At 35.1% G+C, this 24,985-nt stretch overlaps 1 protein-coding gene across 2 annotated transcripts in view; it reads left to right on the top strand.

The window, feature by feature from the left end:
- Nucleotides 1–24,985, top strand: part of LOC123244760 (interferon-inducible protein AIM2-like) — a 44,665-nt gene that overhangs the window by 3,334 nt on the left and 16,346 nt on the right. Inside the window, exons 1-2 of one of the 2 annotated variants that reach the window (XM_044673355.1) lie at nt 19,797–19,858; nt 20,871–21,142. In XM_044673355.1, coding sequence (XP_044529290.1) covers nt 19,797–19,858; nt 20,871–21,142 — 334 coding nt within the window. Of the gene's footprint in view, nt 1–19,796; nt 19,859–20,870; nt 21,143–24,985 lie in introns of those variants that run through there. The other variant, XM_044673354.1, reaches the window with a different exon arrangement.

Raw genomic sequence — 24,985 nt, 5'->3', positions numbered from 1 at the left:
TAGACAGGAGCGGGGGTAGACAAGATGGAGAGAAATGCACAGTAATGATAACTATAAATGTGAATGGGATGAACTCATCCATAAAATGGAAACAAATAAGAGAACAAATTAAAAAGAAGAATTCTACAATATGTTGTTTACAAGAAACACATTTGAAGGAGGGAGACACACAACATAAAGGTAAGGGGCTGGCACAGAATCTATTATGCTTTAACTGGAGTTAAAAAAAAAAAAAGAAAAGCAAGGACAGTGATCATGATCTCAGACAAAGCAAAAGTAAAAAGAGACCTAATTAAAAGAGATAAAGAAGGAAATTATATCATTGTAAAAGGTATTCTGGGCAATGAATAAGTATATGTGCACAAAAGATTATAACACCCAAATTCTTAAAGGAGTTGTCAAATTAGTTACCAGAGGAAATAAATAATAAAACTATACTAGTGGAGAACCTCAACTTTCCATCTAAGAACTAAACACCAAAAAAGAAACCATGAAAGAAGTTAAGGAGGTAATAGAATTTTAGAAGAGTGAGATAAGCTAGATCTCTGGAGAAAACTGAATTTTAATATAAAGGAATATACCTTTTCCCCAGAGATATATGTTACCTACTGTATTAAGGATGTTAATAAGGAGGATACTGTGGTAATATACTTTGCTAGATATCCAGAAAGTATTCACAGTTCCCTCCTTAGGGCTCAGTGCACAAACTGGTCTGGAGATCTTTCTTACAAAAACTCATAACTTTTATTTATGTATTTTAAAGGTTTAAAGATATATAAAAGGGTTCCTTAACACTAAAGAAACTAAATCGCTCAACCCAACCAAATTTCATCACAAAACAAAGTCTTCGAATCTCAGGATTCTCAGGACATGAGCTACATACGCTATGTCTCCTTAACTCTTACTAAGATCCTCAACTATCTATGCTAATCTAACTATAACCTTAATTATCTATTATTTAAAGTTATCTCCAGATTCAGAAATATAGTGAACAAAATGACTGAGTGTGACTCTAGAGGTTTCCCTCAAAGTTTAAGGCAAACACAATCTTCTGGTCTTTCTCCTTTCACACAACAGTTTTCACAGTAGCAGGTCTAACAAGTTCTTCCTCATTCTCTTAGTGATGAAAGGGAATCATGTATTAGTCATAAAAAGCTAACAACCAAAGGCAGAAAAGCAGAAATTTTAAATGTATATTCTTTTCATATCGTTATGCAATAAACATTGCATTCAATAAAAAACTGCAGAAAGATAAAAAGTTAATTGGAAACTAAATAATCTAATACCAAAGAATAAGTGAGTCAAAGAACAAATCATAGAAACCATCAATAAGTACATAAAGGGGAAGGGGGGCAGGCAAAGTCAAGATGATGGCTTAGGAAAAGCAAAAGCTGAAACCTCTCTGACTATCCTTCCATACCAATCTTTAAAATGCACTTCGAAAAAGACAGAAATCCAAATCCAACAAGACAGAGTCATGTGACTCTCCTGCTGAACACATCCTTCGAGTCTATTTCTATGGTATGAGGAAAAAACCAAGAATAAAACTGGGCTAGCCAAATCCTCCTCCCCCACCTACTGTGCAGAGACCTGCAATAGGATGCAAGCTAACTGTGGGATTCTGAGACAACGACTACAGCAACGATGGTGCACCTCAGCTCTACCATTCGAGATTCAGGGCTCTGATGGTGGCTGGCAGGGAGGAAATTGAGGGGGAAGGGGCATCTGGATGGGCATTCTTGACCTCTGTGGGGGCCGATGAAGAGTTGGCCTCAGGGCAGATTAGCTCAGTGAGTTACCTCAACCAGTCTAATCCAGTATACCAGTAGAGGAAGAGAAAACTAAAGATTCCCCCAGGGCAGAGCAGCTCAAACATCCAGGTCCACTAAACAAATAGAAGAGTGAGTTAGTCCACAGGGAGAGGAAAAAATAATAATGATGAGTAAACAACAGGAGAAAAAGAAGGAAATAACAATTGAAAGCTTATATGAAGATAAAGAACAAAGAACATAACCAATAGAGGATTACAAGATCCAAGGAAATTCAAGCAAAACCTCAAAAAGTCCAGGGAATTGGACTCAGGCTCTGGAAGAGCTCAGAAAATAATTCAAAAATCAAATAAGACAGGTTGAAGAAAAATGGGAAAAGGAAAACAATAGCTTAAAAAGCAAAATAGGTCATCTTGAAATAGAGGCACATGAATTAAAATAAGAAAACAGTGTCTTAAAAGCCAAAATTAACCAACTAGAAAACAAGACAAAAAAGTTAAAAGCTAGGGGCAGTTGGGTGGCACAGTGGTTTGAGAGCCAGGCATAGAGATGGGAGGTCCTAGATTCAAATCTGGCCTCAGACTTCTCAGCTGTGTGACCTATAAAAGGGAATTCTTGGTTCTCTTTGAGTTCACATTTGTGAAAAGGGAATCCTTTGTTCTCTTTGTCTAGTTAGAGTTAACACTTTGGTTGGCAATAACTTTGAATCAACAGAAACTTGAACTAGATGGGAGAAGTTTAAAAACCACTTAGTGAGTTCACACCTTACTTGATGCTAGGTGAAAAGAAGAGTTCACACACTCAGAAAGGTGTGAATCCAAAAGTGACAACTCAGACAGTTTGGAAACTGTGATTGGCCCCCATGAAAAGGGGCAAAGATAGGAAACCACCATAGAAGCAGGCAATCTGATGAAGGAGTCTGGTGAAGAAGGCTAGTAGAGAATGAACTCCAAGAAGGAGAGATTGAACTCCAAGAAGAGAATCACTCCAAGAAGGAAGTTGGCTTCAAGATGAAGGTAAGTTCAAAGAAGCAAGTACGCCTCAGGAGTCACCTTCAGCTCCAGTCATTGTCTAGGGTGAGTGCATAGCTGGTTTTCCCTTCCTGTCTTCTGGAGATAGTGTAATTCTGATTGAAGGTTAACAAGTCCTGGCTGAGCCAAGCACTAGAACAATATTTAGTTGGATAGGTTAATGTCTTTTCTATCCTTTCGTATTTCACTCTTTTCACCTCTTTTATAAATAAAAGATTTATAATTTTCCTATATTTAGCCAAACCATTAATTTTAACACTTACAGACCCTGGGAAAGTCACTTAACCCCCATTGCCTAGCCCTGACCACTCTTCTGCCTTGGAACCAATACACAATATTGATTATAAGACAGAAGGTAAGGGTTTTAAAAAAATGTTAAAGACCGAAAAGAATGACTTGAAAAGAAGAATGGAACAAAAGGAAAAGGAGGATCAAAAAGTCACAGAAGAAATTCAGTCTTTAAAAATTAGACTGGCAATTAGAAGCTAATGACTTCATGAGACATTGAGAAACAATAAAACCAAATCAAAAGAATGAAAAAAATAGAAGAAATTATGAAATACCTCACTAAAAAAAAAACAACTGACCTGCTTTGTTTTGTCTCTTGCTCATTTTTCTAGTTAGTTTTTTCCCCATTATCTTATCTATCTGTTGAGATTCTTCTCTGTTCCTAGAGTAAAGGGCTAAATGCATCAAGCCTGCAAATATACTTTTTTTTCATGCTTGGGGTAGCCTTGGTTGCCCTTGTTTCTGACAGTGTCTGTGGAGGAGGTGGCTTCGCTGGCTTATTCTGGGGAGGTTTACAACTATTTTGTCCAGCTATATTCAGTACCCTTTACTATAAGTTCTCCCATTGCTTCATGAGCAGAACTGGTCCCCATTCTGCTGCTTCTTTGCCCCTTCCAAGTGGCCTGGGATGGGCTCTGCTGCCACATAAAAGTGTGTATTATCCTTCAGTTCCCAGTCCCTTTCTCTGGTCCCCTTTTGCCTCAGGGTTCTGCTGCCATGTGGGAGTTTGTAGTTTCCATCAGTTCCCAGCTCCTCTCTCTGCTCCCTTGTAGCCTCAAGGCTCCACTGCCAGAGTTGGTGGATTCCCTGCCTTCACTGCCTTCTATACCTATGTAGAGTGCATGGGCTGGTTCCTTCCTATTATGCAGCTTCATTGCCCTCTGGTGAAGTTACAGCATGTTGGGCTGTTCCAAATTCTGCCAGTTCTCCCAGATGTCATCCTACCTCCTGGGCCACTCTCTTCTCCTACCTCAGTGAGATGAATTCCTCTAGCTTTCCTTTGTTTTGAGGTGTTTAGGATCAGGTGAGCAAAGTGTCCTTTATTCTACCATTTTAGCTCAAAGCTTTCAACTTCTGCCTTGGTACTCTTCCAGCTTATCATAGTAAATTTTTACAGTTCCAAATATATATGCAGAAATTGGTATTGCCTAGCTTAAATTCTTTTAAAATTTTTTTGTTTGACTCCTTTGGCAATCCGATGAAACCAATGGATTTTTTTCTCAGAATAATATTTTAAGTGCATAAAATAAAATACATAACATGAATAAGTTTCACTGAGACAGAGTTACCAAAATATTTTTTAAGTCTATGGACTCTAAGAATCCTTGGACCAGGTGTTAAATATGATATTAAAGTTTTTATATCAAGATGCCAATAAATCTTCTAACATATTCAGCTACATCTTTTATCTTGTTGGCTTTATAATTGATGGGCCTTGCCTTGAGGAGATCTTGGTGTGTTTGTAAGTATTACATTCCTCTGTTAGCTCAATGTGAGCCCAAATTTTAAAACTCAAAGCTTTCAGTCTGTCTTTTCTTCACATACATAAAATTTTTACCCTAATTGAGTTCAAATGACATTTTTACATCATTTGGAAAATATCCTATGAGGTAAAGGAGTTCTTTTATTATGTGTTTTTTTTCATTGGTGGAGCTATGTAAGGTAATGTTATCCATGTATATCAAATAATAAACATGATTTGTTAGAACTCATCTTTAACTTGGAAGTCACACTTAGTTCTATTGAAGAGAAACAAAAATGTATTTGAGGGCACACAAAACCATTAATTAAAAGGGATTTAAATTGTCTCACTGAAACATACCACATTTTTTATCAATTGTCCCTGATATAATTTTGGGGTGTCACTTTTTTTAATTAAAAAAATAGATTCCCACATAAACATCAAATGCTTTAGTGGTTTTACAGTTCTTGAGTACTTTGTATAGCTATAGCACATGAACAACAAACCATGACACCAAAGAAATCAAATAAAGAGGAAAAGAACTCCTAGGTACAAAAATATTTCTAACAGCTTGTTATGCAGCAGCAAAGAACTATGTAATGATTAAAAATGCAAGAAGCAGTAGTTCTGGGTGTTAAATTAATTTATTAATTGACCAGTCAAGACAATTTAGTTAGGTCAAATGATTCTCTTGGTAATCAAAGATCCTGAAGTCCCCTAGAGCAAGTCCATAAATAAAATTTTGGGATCTCATTATTCAGCCTCTCCCTTAGACTCTACTTGGTAAATAGCTAATTGGGAGATAGTCCTTCTAAACTTCCAGCGTGCCCCTATCCCCATAGGTGATGATGAGCAGCTAATGTATTTAGCAGGAAGATCTACATTATTTCTCTTATCTATTAATCAGGTTTAAGGGGGCATTCCATAGTGTTCTAAGAACAAAGAAAATATCTGCAAAATTCAACCAATCCAAAATCTAGTTATAGATTTTAAGTATATATAAAAAACTGAATATATATGTATATATATAATAAATCCTCTCAACTGGATACTAAAGAAGTATCCAGCAATTGATGAATGGCTAAGCAAATAGTAAATGAATGTAACTACAATATAACAGTTTAGATGAAGAACAACAGAACCACACCTATATAGCATTTAACAAAATTTTATTGCTGGTCACAAGGGAAAGAATGGATACCTCCAAACAGAGAACAGTCTTGGTGCACAGATCCATTAACTCTCAGTCAACGGAAGCACACAGTAGTATTCTGGATGTTGAACCCTGCAATACATACAATACAGTAAACATTAATTAACTGTCTACTATACTAAGGCACTGTGCTTAAGTAAGCCCTGGGAATACAAGAAAAAGAAAGATAGTACCTGCTATAAAGAAGCTAATAATCTAATGGGAGAAAACCACAGACAAAAGGAAGTTGAAAGTAAGGAGGTGGATGGTGGAGTCAAATCAAAAGAATGCAACCAGTAGCAAATGAATTCATTAACTTTCATACTCCCATTAGGCTAAAATTTTTTATCATTTTCCAAACTATCCAAAAACTATTTCATTGAACTAGAAAAAATATTAAAATTCATCTTGAAGAACAAAAGCCCAAAAAGTATTAAGGGAATTAAGTGGAAAAAATATGAAGGAAGATTTCTTAGCTGTACTAGATCTCAAACTATATTATAAAATAACAACCATCAAAACCATCTGGAATTGGCTAAGAAATAATAATAGTGGGCCAGAGGAATAAATTAGGCATTTAATATGCAATAGTAAATGGCCATAATAGCCTAGTGTTTGACAAAGCCAAAGATCCAATTTTCTGGAAGAAAAACTTTAACATTCAACAAAATTCAATTCAAATTTCAACAAAACTGCTTGGAAAAATAGGAAACACTGTTGCAGAATCTAGGCATAGACAAAAATTTCATACATAGTAAGGTAAAGTAAAAACATATATATTATTTTAATATGAAAGGGGATCCATCAACAAACTGCAGGAGAACAAAACACCTCAGACTTATAGATGAGTTAAGAACTTGTGACCAAAGAAGTCATAGAAAACATCATGAGATTCATGAGATGTAAAATAGAAAACTTTGACTATATTATATTTTTAAAGGTTTTGCACAAACAAAATCATTGCAAACGAGATTAGTAGGGAAATTTTCATAACATGTATCTCTGACAAAGGTCTCATTTCTCAAACATATAGAGAACTGAGTCAAATTTATGATAATACAAGTCATTCCCCAATTAATAAATGGTCAAAAGATATGAAGATATGAACAGGCAGTTCTCTGATAAAGAAATGCAGGTTATCTTTAGTCATAAGAAAAAATGCTCCAAATCACTATTGATTAGAGAAATGCAAATTTAAACAATTCTGAGCTACTACCTCTTACCTATCAGAGTGGCTGATGACTCCCCAAAAAGAAAATAATAAGTGCTAGAAGAGATCTGGGAAAATTGATACACTAATACACGTAAGTGGAACTGTGAACTTGTATAACCATCCCGCACAGCAATTTGAAACCATGTCCAAAGGGCCATCAACTGCATATCATTTGACTCAGCAATGCCACTACTAGTTCTGTATGAAAGATAGGAGGAAAAAACCTACTTGTACAAACATATTTATAGCAGATCTTGTTGTGGCAAAGAATTGGAAACTGAAGCTATGTCTATTAATTGGGAAATAGCAGTATAATGGAATAATGGGGGGAAAATCCTCAAAAAGACTTATATGAAGTGATGCAAAGTGAAGTGAGCAGAACCAGGAGAATGCTGTATGAAATAAGATCAATATAGTACAATAATCAACTGTGAATGACTTAACTATTATCAGCAATGAAAAAATCCAAGAAAACTCCAAAAAACTTGTGATGAAAAAAACTATCCATTGCCAAAAAAGAAAATGATGGAATCTAAATGCAGACTGAAGTATATCATTTTTCACTTTATTTTCTTCATGAATTTTTTCTTGTATAAGTGACATATATATATATATATATATTTGGAACATGATGATATTAGATAACCTGTATGATGTTACCTGCCATCTTATGGAAGGGGGAGGAAAAGGATGGAAGGAGAGAACATAGATCACAAAAATGTTAGGAATCGTTTATTAGAAAGTGTGTCTATATGTATTCTAGAAAAGGAAAATATATTTTTAAAATAAACAATTATAGAGAGTTTTAGACTAAGAACTAATATGGCATTAAAAAGAAGATAGATCCTTGGATGAAAATAATATAGTTGGACTAGTGAAATGTTGTATTTTCTAAATTATCTAATAAAGAGTAAGGAATGAGGGGCAAAGTGATAAAGAACTTAACTTACACTGTGCCAACCATAACTCTTCAAAATACAGAATAATTCGCTTCTCAGATTTATGGAGAAGGAAAGTATTTATGACCAAATAAGAGAATAAGAACATTATGGGAAATAAAATGAATAATTTTGATTATATTAAATTTAAAGGTTAATATAAAAACAAACCCAATGCAACCTAGAAGGAAAACAATAAACTGAGGGAAATTTTATAACATATTTCTCTGTTTAAGGTCTCATTTCTCAAGTACATGAAGATCTAAGTCAAATTTATAAGAATACAAGTCATTCCCAAACTGATAAATGATCAAATGATATGAATAGGCAGTTTCAGATGAAGAAATCAAAGTTATCAATAATCATATGAAAAAATGTTCTAAATCCCTCTTGATTAGAGAAATGCAAATTAAAACAACTCTGAGGTACCACCATATACCTATCATATTGGCAATATGACAATAAAGGGAAATAATAAATGTTGGAGGGAATGTGACAAAATTGAGATGCTAATACATTGTTGGTGGAGCTGTGAACTGATCCAAGCATTCTGGAAGACAATTTGGAATTATGCCCAAAGGGCTATAAAAGAATGCATTATCTTTGATCCAGTAATACTACTACTAAGTTTATATCCCAAAGAGATGAAAAAAATAAAATGGGAAAGGATCTATTTGTATAAAAATTTAGCTCCTCTTTTTGTGGTGGCAAAGAATTTGAAATTAAAGGGATGTTCCTCAGTTGGGGAGTGACTGAACAAATTGTGATATATTGATGTTGATGGAATACTATTGTGCCATAAGGAATAATGAACAGGGTGACTTCGGAAAGAGCTATATGAACTGATGCAGAGTTAAAAAAGCTGAACCAGAAAAAAATGTACACAGCAACAGCAATATTGTGGAGTGATCTACTGTGATAGACTTTGCTACTAACATTAATATAATGATTCAGGATAATTCTGAGGGACTTATGAAAAAGAAAGCTATCCACCTCCAGAGAGAGAATTCTTTGAGTAAGAATCCAGATGAAAGTATATGATTTATCACTTGTTTATGTGGATATATGTTTCGGGGGTTTGGTTTTATAAGATTATTTACTTGCAAAAATGAATAATATGGAAATGTGTTTTGTGTAATAATATACACAAATCCCAGATCGAATTGCTTGCCAGCTCCAAGAAGGAGGAGGGAGACAATTAGGATCATATAACTTCAGAAAACTTATTTGAAAATTTGCTATTAAAATAAAATGAAGTGCTTCCTTTCCGACCTGGTCCCCGAGCAGGATGGCTCCCACAAAGAAAGGTGGGGAGAAAAAGAAGGGACATTCTGCTATCAACAAGGTGGTGACCAGAGAATATACCATCAATATTCACAAGTGGATCCATGGAGTAGGCTTCAAAAAGCGAGTTCCCCGGGCTCTAAAGGAAATCTGCAAATTTGCCATGAAAGAAATGGGAACTCCAAAAAGAGAGGTTTACAACCGAGAATAATTTATCCTTCAAAACTGAGCATAATCCTGTATGGGGAAAAATTGACATTTGATACAGTAGAAGATTTTCAGGCATTCTTGATGGAAAGACCAGAACGAAGTTTGAAGTTTGGAAAAGAAACACATGAGTCCAGAGAAATCTAGAAAGAATCCTGGTATTGGGAACTGATGCTGAGTAAAATAAGCAGAATCAAGAAGATAAATAGATACAACAATAATGTAAAGAGAAACAATGCTGAAAATTATGAAAAAACTAGAGAACCATGTTTTGAGACAGAAGAGAGGGACTCAGGATGGATAAAGAGACCTATATTTTTTGATACATCCCACTACAAGCATTAATTTTTTTGTGTTACAATCCTCAACACTGTTTTGGAGTAGAAATGAGGTTCATGAGAGGGTCGGTTTAGCAATGACGATGTCTTAAAGGCCATTGCAATATAGTAAATTCACACAAGGGAAGAAAAGTTCAAATCACATGACAAATGTTTTGAAATAAAAGTATAGAATTCCATTTATTTATTTATTTGTTTGAGTTTTTCTTTTATTTTGAATATTTTCCCACAGTTACATATTTCATGTTCTTTCATTCTCTCCCCAAGCCCCCCAACCCCCTGTAGCCAACTCACAATTCCAGTGGGTTTAACATGTATCATTGATTATTAAGACCTAATTCCATTTCATTGATAGTTGGACTATAGTTATCATTTAGTGTCTACCTCCCCAATAATATCCCCATCAGCCCACGTGTTCAAGCAGTTGTTTTTCTTCTGTTTTTACTCCCACAGGTTTTCCTCTTAATGTTGCTAGTTTTCTTTCTCATAAGTCTCTCAGCCTTGCTCTTGATTCTTGCATTGCTGCTAGTAGAGAAGTCTTTTATGTTTGATTGTACCACAGTATATCACTCTCTGTGCACAATGTTTTCCTGGTTCTGCTCCTTTCACTCTGCATCAATTCCTGGAGGTCATTCCAGTTCATTATTCCTTTCAGCACAATAGTATTCCATCACAAACAGATACCACAATTGGTTCAGCCATTCCCCAATCAAAGGACATTCCCCCATTTTCCAATTTTTTGCTACCACAAAGAGCGAGGCTATAAATTTTTTTGTACAAGTGTTTTTCCTTATTATCTCTTTGGGGTATAAAGCAAGCAGTGCTATGGCTGGATCAAAAGGCGGATAGTCTTTTAAAGCCCTGTGAGCATAGTTCCAGATTGCCATACAGAATGGTTGGATCAATTCACCAGCAATGCATTAATGTCCCAATTTTGCCACATCCCTTCCAACATTCATTACTCTCCCCTGCTTTCATTTTAGCCAATCTGGTAGGTGTAAGGTGATACCTCAGAGTTGTTTTGATTCGCATTTCTCTAATTATTAGAGATTTGAAACACTTTCTCATGAGCTTATTGATAGTTTTGATCTCTTTATCTGAAAATTGCCTATTCATGTCTCTTGCCCATTTATTGATTGGGGAATGACTTGGTTTTTTTTCTACAATTGATTTATCTCCACATATATATATATATATATATATATAATCTCCTTATATCTCCTTATAAATTAGACCTTTGTCTGAGTTTTTTGTTATAAAGATTTTTTCCACAATCTGTTGCTTCCCTTCTAATTTTGGTAGCATTGGTTTTGTTTGTACAAAATCTTTTTACTTTAATATAATCAATATTATTTGTTTAATATTTTGTAATTTTTTTCTAACTCTTGTCTGGTTTTAAAACCTTTCCTTTCCCAGAGATCTGATGAGAATACTATTCTGTGTTCACCTAATTTACTTATAGTTTACTTCTTTATATTCAAGTCATTCACCCATTCTGAGTTTATCTTGGTATAGGGTGTGAAATGTTGGTCTAGATCCAATCTCTCCTATATTATTTTCCAATTTTCCCAGCAGTTTTTGGCAAATAGTGGGTTTTTATCCCAAAAGCTGTGTTCTTTGGGTTAATCATAGACTGTCTTGCTGAGGTTGCTCACCCCAAGTCTATTCCATTGATCCTCCCTTCTGTCTCTTAGCCAAGTACCCTATTGTTTTGATGACTACTGCTTTATAGTACAGTTGATGATCTGGTGCTGGTAGGCCACCTTCCTTCATATTTTTTTTCCATTATTTCCCTTGATATTCTTGGTCTTTTGTTCTTCCAAATAAACTTTGTTATAGTTTTTCTAATTCAGTAAAAATATTTTTTGTTAGTTTGATAGGTATAGCACTAAATAAGTAAATTAATTTGGGTAGGATGGTCATTTTTTATTATGTTACCTCATCCTACCCATGAGCACTCAATGTTTTTCCAATTGTTTAGATCTAGTTTTAATTGTGTGGAAAGGGTTTCATACTTGTGTTCATATAATTCCTGTGTTTGTCTTATCAGATGGATTCCTAAGTATTTTATATTGTCTAGGCTGATTTTAAATGGAATTTCTCTTTCTAACTCTTCCTGCTGTGATGTGTTAGAGAAATATATAGAAATGCTGATGATTTATATGCATTTATTTTGTATCCTGCAACTTTGCTGAAGTTGTTGATTATTTCCACTATCTTTTTAGTTGATTCTCTAGGATTTTTTAAGTAGACCATCATATCATCTGCAAAGAATGATAGCTTGGTCTCCTCACTGCCTATTTTAATACTTTCAATTTCTTTTTCTTCTCTAATTGCTACTGCTAGTGTTTCTAGTACAATGTTAAATAATAGAGGTGATAATGGTCATCCTTGTTTCACTCCTGATCTTATTGGGAATGCTTCTAATTTATCCCCATTGCAGATTATGTTTGTTGATGGTTTTAGATATATACCATTTATTATTTTTAGAAAAGACCCTTATAATCCTATCTTTTTTAGTGTTTTCAGTAGGAATGGTTGTATTTTGTCAAAGGCTTTTTCAGCATCTGTTGAGATGATCGTGTGATTTTTGTTGCTTTGCTTGTTGATATGGTCAATTATGTGGATGGTTTTCCTAATATTGAACCATCTTTGCATTCCTGTTCCTGCCTGATCATAATGAATAACCCTCATGAACACTTGCTGGAATCTTTTTGCTAGTATTCTGTTTAAGATTTTTGCATCTATGTTCCTTAAGGAGATTGGTCTGTAGTTTTCTTTCTCTGTTTTTGATCTACCTGGCTTTGGAATCAGTACCATATTTGTGTCATAAAAGGAGTTTGGTAGAACTCCTTTGATTATTATGTCAAATGATTTGTATAGTTGGGATTAGTTGTTCTTTGAAGATTTGATAGAATTCACTTGGGAATCCATCTGGTCCTGGGGATTTTTTCTTAGGGAGTTCTTTGATGGCTTGTTCAATTTCTTTTTCTGATATGGGATTATTTAAATATTCTATTTCTTCTACTGTTAATCTAGGCAATTTGTATCTCTGTAAATATTCATCCACATTGCCTAGATTGCTATATTTATTGCCATATAATTGGGCAACATGGTTTTTAATAATTGCCTTGATCTCCTCATCATTAGTGGTGAGGTCTCCCTTTTCATATTTGATACTGATAATTTGGTTTTCTTCTTTCCTTTTTTTAATTAGATTGACCAGTACTTTGTCAATTTTATTTGTTTTTTTCAAGGTACCAGCTTCTAGTCTTCTTTATTAATTCAATAGTTCTTTTACTTTCAATTTTATTAATTTCTCCTTTAATTTTTATGATCTCTAATTTTTTAACTGGAGATTTTTAAATTGCTCCCTTTCTAGTTTTTTGATTTGCATGCCTAGTTCATTGATTTTTGCTCTCCCTAATTTGTTAATATATGAACTCAAGAATATAAATTTCCCCCTGAGTACTGCTTTAGCTGCATCCCACAGATTTTGGTAGGATGTGTCAGCATTGTCATTCTCTTCATTGAAATTATTAATTGTTTCTATTATTTGTTCTTTTGTTAACTGATTTTGGAGAATCATATTATTTAATTTCCAATTAATTTTTTATTTGCCTGTCCATGTGCCCTTACTGATTGTTATTTTTTTTTTTGCAATACGATGTGAAAAGGTTACATTTATTATTTCTGATCTTTTACATTTGTTTGCAATGGTTCTATGCCCTATTACGTGGTCAATCTTTGTGAATGTACCATGTGCAGCTGAAAAGAAGGTGTATTCCTTTTTGTCCCTATTTATTTTCCTTCACATATCTATTAACTCTAATTTTTCTAGGATTTCATTCACTTCTCTTACCTTTTTCTTATTTTCTTGGTTTGATTTATTTAGATCTGATGGTGGGAGGTTCAAGTCTCCCACTAGAAGAGTTTTGCTGTCTATTTCCTCCTTGAGCTCTGCCAATTTCTCCTTTAGAAATTTGGATGCTAAAGCATTTGGTGGATACATGTTGAGTACTGTTATTTCCTCATTGTCTATACTGCCTTTTATCAGGATGTAGTTACCTTCCCTATATCTTTTAATCATATCTATTTTTACTTTTGCTTTGTCAGATATCATAATGACTACTCCTACATTCTTTTTCTCAGTTGAAGCCCAAAAGATTTCGCTCTAGCCTTTGACCTTAACTCTATGTATGTCCACCCTGCCTCATGTGTGTTTCTTGTAGACAACATATGGTAGGAGTTTGTTTTCTAATCCACTCTGCTATTAGTTTCTGTTTTATGGGTGAGTTTATCCCATTCACATTCAGAGTTATAATTATCAGCTTTGTGTTCCCCAACATCTTGATATCCTCTCCTAGTTCTTCCCCTTCTTCTTACTCTATTCCTTTTTAAACCAGTGGTTTGTTTTAAATCATCCCCTCCCTTATTTTAATTCCCTTTCCACCCCCTCTCTTTTTGTTCTCTTTTTATTTTTAAGGCCTAATGAATTCCCTCCCCTCTCTCATTCCCCCCCTTTTTTGAACTCCCCACCCCCTGTTCCCCTTGGTTTATCCCTTCTGTCTTTCTCCTTAGGATTAGATAGAATTCTATATCCCATTGGATATAGCTACTCTTCCCTTTCAGGATTAATTCCACTGAGAGTAAGGTTTAAGTATTATCTATTAATGCTCTCTTCCTCTCCTTCCTATAATTGTATTCATCCCCTCCCCTTCCCATGCCCTCTTTGTGTGGTATAGATTATCTTGTTTTTCTTATTCTTTCAAGTTTCTCTTGGTGCCATCACTATTCACCCCCATCTTTTTTCCCCATATCATCTTAGACCATTTAGTACTCCAACCTCTACCTAGGAATAATTTTTCTAATTACTATAATAGTCAATACTATTTTTTAAGTTACATATAACATTTCTCTATGTAGGAATACAAATAATTTGATCTTATTGAAGCCCTTGAAGAAGCAAAGTTACAAATAAGAGTTTTCTTTCTTTACCCTGTTTCTTATTTACCTTTTCATGTTTCTCTTGGTTTTTGTAGTTGGATATCAAACTTTCCATTTAATTCTGGTCTCTTCTTTACAAATATTTGTAAATCTTCTATCTTGTTGAATGCCCATACTTTCCCCTGGAAGTATATAGTCAGTTTTGTTGGGTAGGTGATCCTTGGTTGTAGAGCCAATTCTCTTGCCTTTCTGAATATCATATTCCAAGCCTTGTGATGTTTTAGTGTGGAGGCTACCAGGTGCTGTGTAATCCTGATTGGTGCTCCTTGATATCTGAATTGTCTCTTTCTGGCTTCTTGTAATATGTTTTCCTTATCTTGAAAACTCTTGAATTTGGCAATTATATTTCTGGGGGTTGACTTTTGAGGATTTAGTGTAGAGGGTGATCTATGAATCCTTTCAATGTCTATTTTGCCCTCTTGTTGAAGAACATCAGGCAGTTTTATTGGATAATTTCTTGTAGTATGGTGTCTGAATTTCTATTAATTTCTGATTTTTCAGGAAGACCAATGATTCTCAAGTTGACTCTTCTAGACCTTTTTTCTTGATCTGTCATCCTGTCATTGAGATATTTCACGTTTCCTTCTATTTTATCATTCTTTTGACTTTGCTTTATTAGTTCTTGCTGTCTTGTGAGATCATTGGCTTCTACTTGCTCATTCTGGTCTTTAGAGGCTGGTTTTCTATTATAATCTTTTGATTTTCCTTTTCTGTTTGGTCTATCCTGTTTTATAGTTGTTTAGTTGTGGTCTCCAATTTGCTTATCTATTCTTTTGATTTAGGGGCATTTTTCTCCAATTGGGAGTTGCTGGCTTTTAAATTCTTAATTTCCTCTAAGCTATTTCCCACTTTTCTTGCCAAATCTCTTCCATCTTTCTTATGATCTCAGATTTGAACTCTTCAGAAGCTTGTGACCAATTTTCATTTTGGGGGGAAGGTTTGGATATGCTTACTTTTTTGTCCTCTTCTGCTGTCTGCTCTGTTGTCTGGATATTTTCCGTATAAAAGTTATTGAATGTTAATGCTTTCTTCTTATTCTTTCTCTTGGGTAGTCTTGGACATTGCTTGCCATTATTATTATGCTGTTTTTCTTTCTCACTCAGAAGTGTGGGTGAGGCAGGCAGGCTCTCTGTCTATAGAGCTGTGGAGCAGTTTTTGCCTGAGTCACAGCACAGTGCTGCCCCTCTCAGCTTTATCCTAGAGCCCAAGGTCTGCTCTCTTTAGGGTCCTGGGATCTCATGTCCAGCTGTTCTCAGGGTCAAGCCTCCTGGTGGTCCCCTTGCTTGCTCCTTTGCCTGAGGCTCCTTTAAGAGTCTCAGTGCACTGCTTCCACAGTCCAACACCCTTCTGCCCTATGTCTGAGCTAAAGGTCCACATTCAAAGTCCACACTCTTTAGCCTCTTGGGGTATTAAGTCTTGCTACTCTCAGGAGCCAGCCCCTGGTAGTCCCTAGTAGCTGCCAAGAACTTACTGAATGCCCCAAGCTTGCTATAACTGTTGTGCGCTGGCTTTTGCGCTATAGGTGGTATTGGGGGAGTGTGGGGTAGTTGATCAGCTCATGTTTTAGTGAGAGCTATTTCACCCCCTTATAGCATGGAAATGCCCATATCCCACATACCTTCAATGCTGCATCCTATTGTGGGGTCCCTTCGTTCATCTGGATTTGGTTTTTGTGTATCACGTGTAGGTTGGTTACGAGAGATTAAGCATCCTGCTTCTACTCTGTAGCCGTCTTAACCTGGAAGTCTAGAATTTTATACTTAAAGCAAATGGTATGAAGCTAGCATTCATGGTTTCATATAAAGTCCAATTTTTGTTTGCATTTTTTTATGTTTAGGAATGCTATTTATGTTGTTTAATAGTAATAAAAAAATTTTAAAACCCCAAAATAAAATAAAGTGTGCTGGCTGAAAAAAAGGGTAATAGGATAACGTGGTAATGCCTGATCTTTGTCTTTATTATCTTATCTTACAAGTATTTTGTTGGGTTCACACTGTACCAGTTAAACCAGCTATTCATCAGTTCATGACAACTGAATGTACTGTGCAACATGAAATGACCAAAGGAAGATGGCAGAGTAGGGTATGAGGCTTTCTCATTGTCCTATTACTCCCCACAAACAACCAAAAATAACTACACAAAATTAGCGATAAAAAAGTGAAGCCGAATAGCTAAAGAGAAAAGTTTCCAACCACCCTAGGCCCTGGAAGCAAGAAAGCAGAGATGAATCAACAAGATAATCCCTGAGTGCAGGATTTGCAATCTCATCTAATTTGGTTTCATTCCTGAGGATACCAATGGAATCCTCTAGCTGAGGGTCCTGGGAATAGCTGTGCCTGCTGCAGCCTTTACTCCTGAGTCCTGCACTAACCCAAAGCTCAATATTAAAGGAGTAGACAAAACCTAGTCTGGGGGTTCTGGGCCCTAAGAGCAGGAGCCCTGGCTTTGCTGCTAGAAAACAAGGGACTTTGAAGGCCCAAATAATATGGACTGGACACCAACTCTGTCCTAGGCAGTGGTAATAGGAAAGGAGGATTGAGAAAGGAGTATGCACCAGTGAGTATGGTTACTGAGGGACTAGGGCCTCATCAACTATGGTCACTCCCAGGAGAGTAGAGTTTCTGGTTACTGCCATAGCAGAAAATAGACTGGCTTCTATCAACAGCAATGGCAGAAGAACACCTGAAGTATTCAAGGACTAGGACTTGAGTGGGGGGGAACAGTGATTACATCAGACACTGGACTATAAAAACTGGAAAAACTAAATAGGGCCCAGGTAAAAACAAATACAAAAAAAGTCCTGAAACCCAAGGTAATGTAATTTAGTACAATAGGAATTCTGAGAGTCCAGTAAAAAGCCAATAATTAAATATATTGACTTGGTTGCTAAAATCTTAAAAATAAATAATTAATTGAAGATGAGCAAGCAAAGGAGAAAGAACCTAATAATAATAGTTATTATGGAAGCAGAAGATCACAATTCAAATTCAGAGGACAATGAAATAAAAACACCTATTCCAAAAATAGCATATCATAAAGGGCTTTTAAAAAATTTAATTGGTTTAATGGGTATTTTTTTCAGTAAGAGGAAGGAAAAGGAATAAAGTTATAAGATTATTTTAATATTTTCACAATGTTAAACTAAAATGGACTTCTAAGTTACATGTGCAAAGTAAATCTAGAATACAAAAGAGTTAAATCAGAGTTTGTTTCCTTTTTATGTTATAAGAATTAAAAGCTCAAAAAGAACTTTTGGAAAAGCTTTAAAAAGACCTCAAAAAAGAAAGAGGTTGAGGAAAAACTAGGAAAAAATGAATAATGAAAGAAAATCAAGGATACTATGAAACAAAGATCACTCAAATGGCAAAAAAAGATCCAGAAACTCACACAAGAAAATAGTTAAGAACTAGAATTAAATAAGGGAAACCTAATGCTTTTCCAAGATAACAAGAAGTAATAACGCAAAATCAAAAGAATGAAATAATAGGAGAAAATATGAAATATTTCATCTCAAAAGAAACTGACCTGGAAGATAAGGTTTAAAAAAAAAAAGAAAGATGAGATCAGATATTGGGCCACCTGGGACACTATGGCTATCTGAATAGAATAGGAGTTTATAAAGACTTACCCCAGGAAAAAAAAGTTTCCACACAACAGAATAATGAATCAGTAATTCTGTAAGTTAACAAAAAATGCAGCAGAAAAACATAGAAAGAATAATTCCATTTAAAATTACTTCAGACAATTTAAAATACCTGCAAAGACAAATCCAGGAACCATATGAACACAATACAAAACAGAGCTAAACAACTGAACAAATATTAAGTTCATGGGTAAGCTGTAGAAAAAGTGGCTTTTTCTGGGTAAAAGTCAAAGATCATGATTGCTGCACCTACTTTCTTTGTAACAGCTGCATCATAGTATATTCTGCCGCAACCATTTATTTTTACTCTATATGTATCTTTCATTTTTAAGTATGTTTTTTTGTAAATGACATGTTGTCAGATTTGGGCTTTTGATTCATTCTGAAATCTGTTTTGTTTTATGGGTGAATTCATCCCATTTACATTCAATGACATTCAATGGCATGACTATTCTGTCATTCAATATAGTTAAGAGTATTTAGTCTTTCCTTGTTTATTCTAGCTTGCATTTTTCTTATTTTAGACTCCTTACAATCATATGGACATCCAAAAATTTTCTATATCATCCTTCTTTGAGGTTTTCGCTCTAGCTTTTTATTTTGTTCTTTGTTTTGCTTTGCATTCTCTAAATACTTTAACTCTTTGACTTGTGCACTTAATTAGTTTTTATTTAATTTATTTTTATTTTATTGATTAATTATGAAAAATTTTCCATGGTTACACAATTCATATTCTTTTCCTTTCATAGAAAAGGTCCACATTATAAAGAGTTTTAAATGCTAATATTTAATGCTGGGAAGCCACCAAAATTTATTGAGTAGGGAATAACATTGACAGACATCTGCTTAAATAAAATCATGTGGCAAGCAAGTGAAGGAAGAATTGAGGAGAAAACTGAGATATGGAGACAAATTAAAAGGCTACTATAGTGGATCAAGAGATAACTGATAGGACCCTGAACTAAGATGGTAACTGTTTAAGTGAGAAGAAGTGGTAATATTCTAGAAATGTTTTGAAGGTAGAAATAATGAGATTTGTCAACAGATTGGGTATGTGGGGTGAGAGGTAGGCCCTAAGGATAACTCTGAATTTGAGAACTTGGTTAATTAGGAAGATGACATGCTTTTGATGGCAATAAGGAAATTTAGATAAGGGAAAGATTTAGGGTAAAGATAAAGACTTCTGTGTTGGACATGTTAAGTCTGAAATTTCTAAGGGATATACAGTTCAAGGTCTCCAAAAGACAGCTAATGATGTGGGATTGAGGCTAAAGACAAATTTTGGGGTTGGATATCTATCTAGGAATTATCTTCATAGGGTTGATAATTGAACAAATGGAATCTGATGACATCACCAAATGAAATAATATAGAGTGAAAAGAGCAACGGTCACAAGCAAACCCTCAGAGCATTTCTAAGGGTACATGCAGTTCAAGATGACCAAAAGGCAGATGGTGATGAATCTGGGGAGAAAGACTGTGATTGGGTATCTACATCTAGAAATTATCTTCAAAGAGATGATAATTAAATTATGAGATCTGGTGAAATCAACAAGTAAAGGATATGGAGTGAAAAGAACAAAGGTCCCAAGAAGATCCTGAGAGAATATCATTACTGTGTGGGGCATGGATAAAAATTAAAGAGAAATTGGGAAGGAGCAATCAGGTAAATAGAAGGAAATCCAGGAAAGAGCAGTGTCATGAGAACGTAATGGAGAAGTCATCGATAGTGTTACATGCTTCAGAGAGATAAAAAATGACAACGACTGGGGAAAGTCCATTGGATTTATTTATTATCAGCATATTAGTAACTTTGAACAGAATATTTTCCATTGAAAGATGAAGTCAGTAATCATATTAAAAAGGGCTAATAAAAAAGATAGGAAATAGAGGCATCTTGTGTAGATATACTTCTCAAATTTTGTATAGAAAAGGGAGGAAAGATATTGAGGGAATCATATGATCAAGTGAGATTGTTTTTAAGGTTGGGGAAAAATGATTGTGTTTTTAAGCCCTGGAGGAATCTGTAGATGGGGGGATAGAGAAAGAGACTGAGAGACAGACAGAGAAACAAGGACAGAAGGAGGGAGGGAGAAGAGAAAAGGAGAGAAAGAAAGAAGGAGAGGAAATGGATAACAGAGGAACAATCTGCTGGAGAAAATAGGAAGGGATAGAACCAAGGGTTCATATAGAGGGATTGGTCTTGGCAAAGAGAGGGGCTATCTCATTTATCAGAGTCTCAAGGGAAGAAAATATTAGGGGGAACTGATGTGTGATTGGGAAGACGTGATAAGTGGTGTGAGATAAGGAAAGAAGGAGTACTCCATAAATGGTTTTTTCTTTTAATTTAATTAATTAACTAATTAATTAAACATTTTAGTTTTTTCTATTAATTATGAGATATCTTTTCAGCTGAAAGGGTTGAGAAGGAGGTCCTGTGGGAGGATTAAATAGAAAGGTTCAATGATAAGACCCTAAATGTTTTGTTTTCTCCTACAGACTAGAAACAACTGAAAAGATGAAGAGTGAATTTGGGGAAATTTTGCTAAAAGGATTAGATGAACTGGATGATGATGAATTTAAAAAATTTAAATTCTATCTAAGGAATGATGGTTTGATAAAGAGAGTTGAAAAACTTGATAGAACTGGCCTAGCTACATGTATGATAAAAGAGATTTCTTATCCCTCTTTTATTGAAACATTCATTAAAATATTAAATAAGATGAACCTTAAGGAGGCTGTTAACAACTGTCAAAAACAAAAAAAAGAAGGTAAGTAGTAGACCCCAGCTTCATTTTAGGTTATGCTTCTTTTCAAACTGAAAGGCAGTGGATTCAGTGAAAAGAAAATTGGACTAAAAGTCAAGAGACCTGCTTCTGAGTCCCATTTCTGCTATATGCTTAATTGTGCCCTTCGTTGAGTTATTACCGCACATCTATAAGATGTAAGGTTGATGCTTGATGATTCTTTAAAGTCTATTTTAGTTCCAGCATTCTATAATTCTCCTTTCTTGAAGTCTCAACAGCTGCCAAATTGTCACTGGGAAGGGTCAAGTTCTCACACACAGCCACAAGATGGCAGTAACTACACATAGCAGCCCAGGAGATGGAAGTATCTGGGGGTTTGGCACTCTCTTCCCAGAAGCCAGGAAAATCCAAATATTCCAGAGTGCTGGATCTGAATTGGATCTTAGAATGATTTAAGTCTTACCTCCTCATTTTTTTTCAGTTGAATAAACAGGGCTGTATGTAGGAAATGACTATCTTAAAGTCACACTGCAAGTAAGTAGTAGTGGAAGATTCAAAGCCAGGTCTTTTGACTCATTCCACCACACTGTGCTGGCAACGCAAAACTTGGCAAACTTAGGAAGGAGTCCCTTAGGAATGAAAGAAAAAGCTGATGCAGTTTTTACTTTGAATAAGACCATCCCATGGCTCTCCTTTCCTTGCTGTTCTCGAGTTCAAAAAAACCCCTCTAATAGCCTTGCACTGTATCAAATCCAGAAATAACCCACCTAGGACCCCTCTAATTCCAAGAGGAAATGATGATGATGATATTAGGATGTGTATGATATTTTAATAACATGTTATATTACATTATATATTTTATTATAGTATACAAATATATATATATCATGGCATATAATTTAGATGATGTATATTACATCATAAATAATGTAATCTAATATATGACTATGTAATATATATTATCAAAGCAAGTATTTACCTGGCACTTTAAAGTTGCAAAGTGCTTTACATATGTGATATTTCATCTGATCCTCACAACTCTGGGAAGTATTTTATAGATGAGGAAACTGAGGCTGAGAGAAGCTAAATGACTTCTACAGGATCAAATAGAAAGTATCAGAATCAAGATTTGAATCTATTTTTCTGACTTCAATTCTAACACACTGTGCCCTTTCTAGGGCTGTTATCTCTGGTCTATGAATTTAGGAAATTATCCAGATCAGAAACTAGTCCATGGATACAAATTCTTGGACAATAATAGAAGAGACTTTACATTTTAGATAGCAAAAGGATCTGAGGGGATAGACTTCAAGGGCCAATATTTTGATTGCATTTGATACATTATGTCAGTGAAAATGGGAATCAAGGTTATCCAAAGGATGGTTGGGTAGGAAAAAACGCTTCCACGTGAATTCCTTGACTCACTCATATTGTGATTGACAGTGAGGTTGTGCAATGGATAGAGGACCAGCCTTGGAATCCTAAAGACCTAAGTTCAAATGCAACTTCTCATACTTACCAGCTATGTGACCAAGGCAGTTGCTACTTTCCTATTCTGTTCACCAAGCCAAAAGCTAGAATGAATGTCTGTTGCAAAAACTCCATCAAACCAAATCCTGGGAATGGTGATTCATGGTTCCCTTTGTCTTGGTCTGAATCCCTTATTCTTCCCTGACATCACTAAACAGATAATATCTCTAAATAACCACAGTATGGTCATACTGTCACATTACTTTATATAACTCTGGTCACCAAATCTCAGGAAACATGGCAGGACTGGAAGTCACAAAGTCACCTTAAGAGGGGACTTTCAAGATTGAGTCAATTTTCCTCAGTTACTAGATGAAGAAATTGAAGCCCTGAGAGGTAAGGTGATTTGGCACAATTGATTACTAACTGATCTAGGACTAAAACCCAGGACTCCAAAGAGTATAATTTCCTTTGCACTTTGTCATTTTTCAATTGTTTTCATTCATATCTGATTCTTTGTAATCCCATTTGGGGTTTTCTGAGCAAATATGCAGACGTGGTGTGCCATTTCCTTTTCCAGCCGATTTTACAGATGAGGAAAGTAAGGCAAACAGGGCTAGGTGACTTGTGACATGGGCACTAAGCTAGTATCTAAGTTTGAATTGGAAACGAAGTCTTCCTGAGCAGGTCCAGCATTCTATTCACTACACCATCTTATCTTAGGTATAACAGAAATGATCAAGGGAGTCTTTGGCATGAAGATAGACTAAAAATAAATGAGGGTTTCTTAGTCTGGATTGAGAAAAACTGAGTAAGGTTATGGTCAAAGATTATGAAATAAGGAAAGATGTGGTATGGGTAAATAGACCTTTTCTCTAAATTTTAGTACTAGACTAGGCTGAGAGTAGAGGGCTAGTCCAAAAGAATTAATTTAAGAAGGAATCAAATGAATTTTCAGTTTTTATCACAAGTAATAAACTCATGAGACTCATCTGAATAGGTTTAAGTTAATTGATGGATGACAGATCTTTATTAAGTAAACATGGACTGTTTGTACCATGGGACTAAAACAGTCTTAGAAGTCATCTAGTTCATTCCTTTTATTTTATAGATGGAAACAATAAAGATTTTTTTTAAAAATGTGACTTTGCCCAAAGTTCTATTCATAATAAATAGCACAACCAACATAACAGCCCAGGCCTTCTGACTCTGAATTCAGTACTCTTTCATAAAATAATTGTAATATTTACATATTCTTTAGTAAGTTACTTTACATATACTGTCTCATTGATCCTAACAACAAACTTAAAAGATATGAGCTCTTATTCACACCATTTTACAGATTTTTTTTAAAAAGAGACTGAAAAGACTTTCCCAAGTAAAGACTTTCCTAAGTAAATATCTGAGGCAAGAATTGAACTCATCCTTCTGACTCTGCGTCCACTGCTCTTTCAACTGTACCATGGGAGAATACCGCTAATCTTATTAAAAAAAAAGGCATCCTGGAGGAGAAACCACAAAATGTCATTATTTGCATGGTCACAGACAAGCCCTACATTAATTCTACTTATATAGAATCCAAGGACTATTTTTCCTTTTTCCTCAAAACACGCAAAATAAAACAGCCCCTTGCAAGGTTGCAAATGGATCTGAGGGGAGAGATTTAGAGGGCCAAGAAGTGTATCTCCTTTTTTGAATGTATCTAATACAAGTTAATGAGAATGGGAATTAGATAATCCAAAAAGTGGTCGACTAGGCAAAGCCTTTCCCACATTATCTCTGCTACTGTGGTTGGCAGTGTGGTGGTGCAGTCGAGAAAACACTGGACTTGGAATCTGGAAAACTTAAATTTAAATCCAGCTTCTGCCATTTACTAACTGTGTAACCTTGGCCAAGTCATTTAATCCCCCCCACACTTGCCTCAGTTTTCTCCACTATAAAATGGGAGTAATAACTCCTAGGGTTGTTCTGAGGACCAAATGAGATATCTGCAAAGCATTTTGCACAATGCCTGGCACATAGCAAGTGGTAGTCAGAAAACATGGGCAGTAATTTCTGAAGTTCAGGCTACAAATCTATCACATCAATTGTATAATGACATGGCATGTTGTGTAGATGAGTCTATATTTGGAGGTCAGTGCCCATAGGATTGAGGTCAGAAAGACCTGAGTTCAAATCAAGATCCAATATTATTATTTATGACATTGATTAAGTTGTTCATCATCCCTCAGCCTGTTTCATTGTATGTAAAATGGGCGTAATGGCATCAATCTCAGGATTACTGTAAAGGATCAAATGAGATTACATATATAAAATGCTTGCAAATCTTAAAGCATCCTGTCAATGTTAGGTATTATATAAATATAAATATTATATATTATATATACACATATAGTT

The sequence above is a fragment of the Gracilinanus agilis genome, chromosome 4 (genome assembly GCF_016433145.1).
Source record: "Gracilinanus agilis isolate LMUSP501 chromosome 4, AgileGrace, whole genome shotgun sequence".
Classification (NCBI taxonomy): domain Eukaryota; kingdom Metazoa; phylum Chordata; class Mammalia; order Didelphimorphia; family Didelphidae; genus Gracilinanus; species Gracilinanus agilis.
Note: the sequence above shows the minus strand (reverse complement) of the source record. Positions and strands in the feature narration are given on the sequence as shown.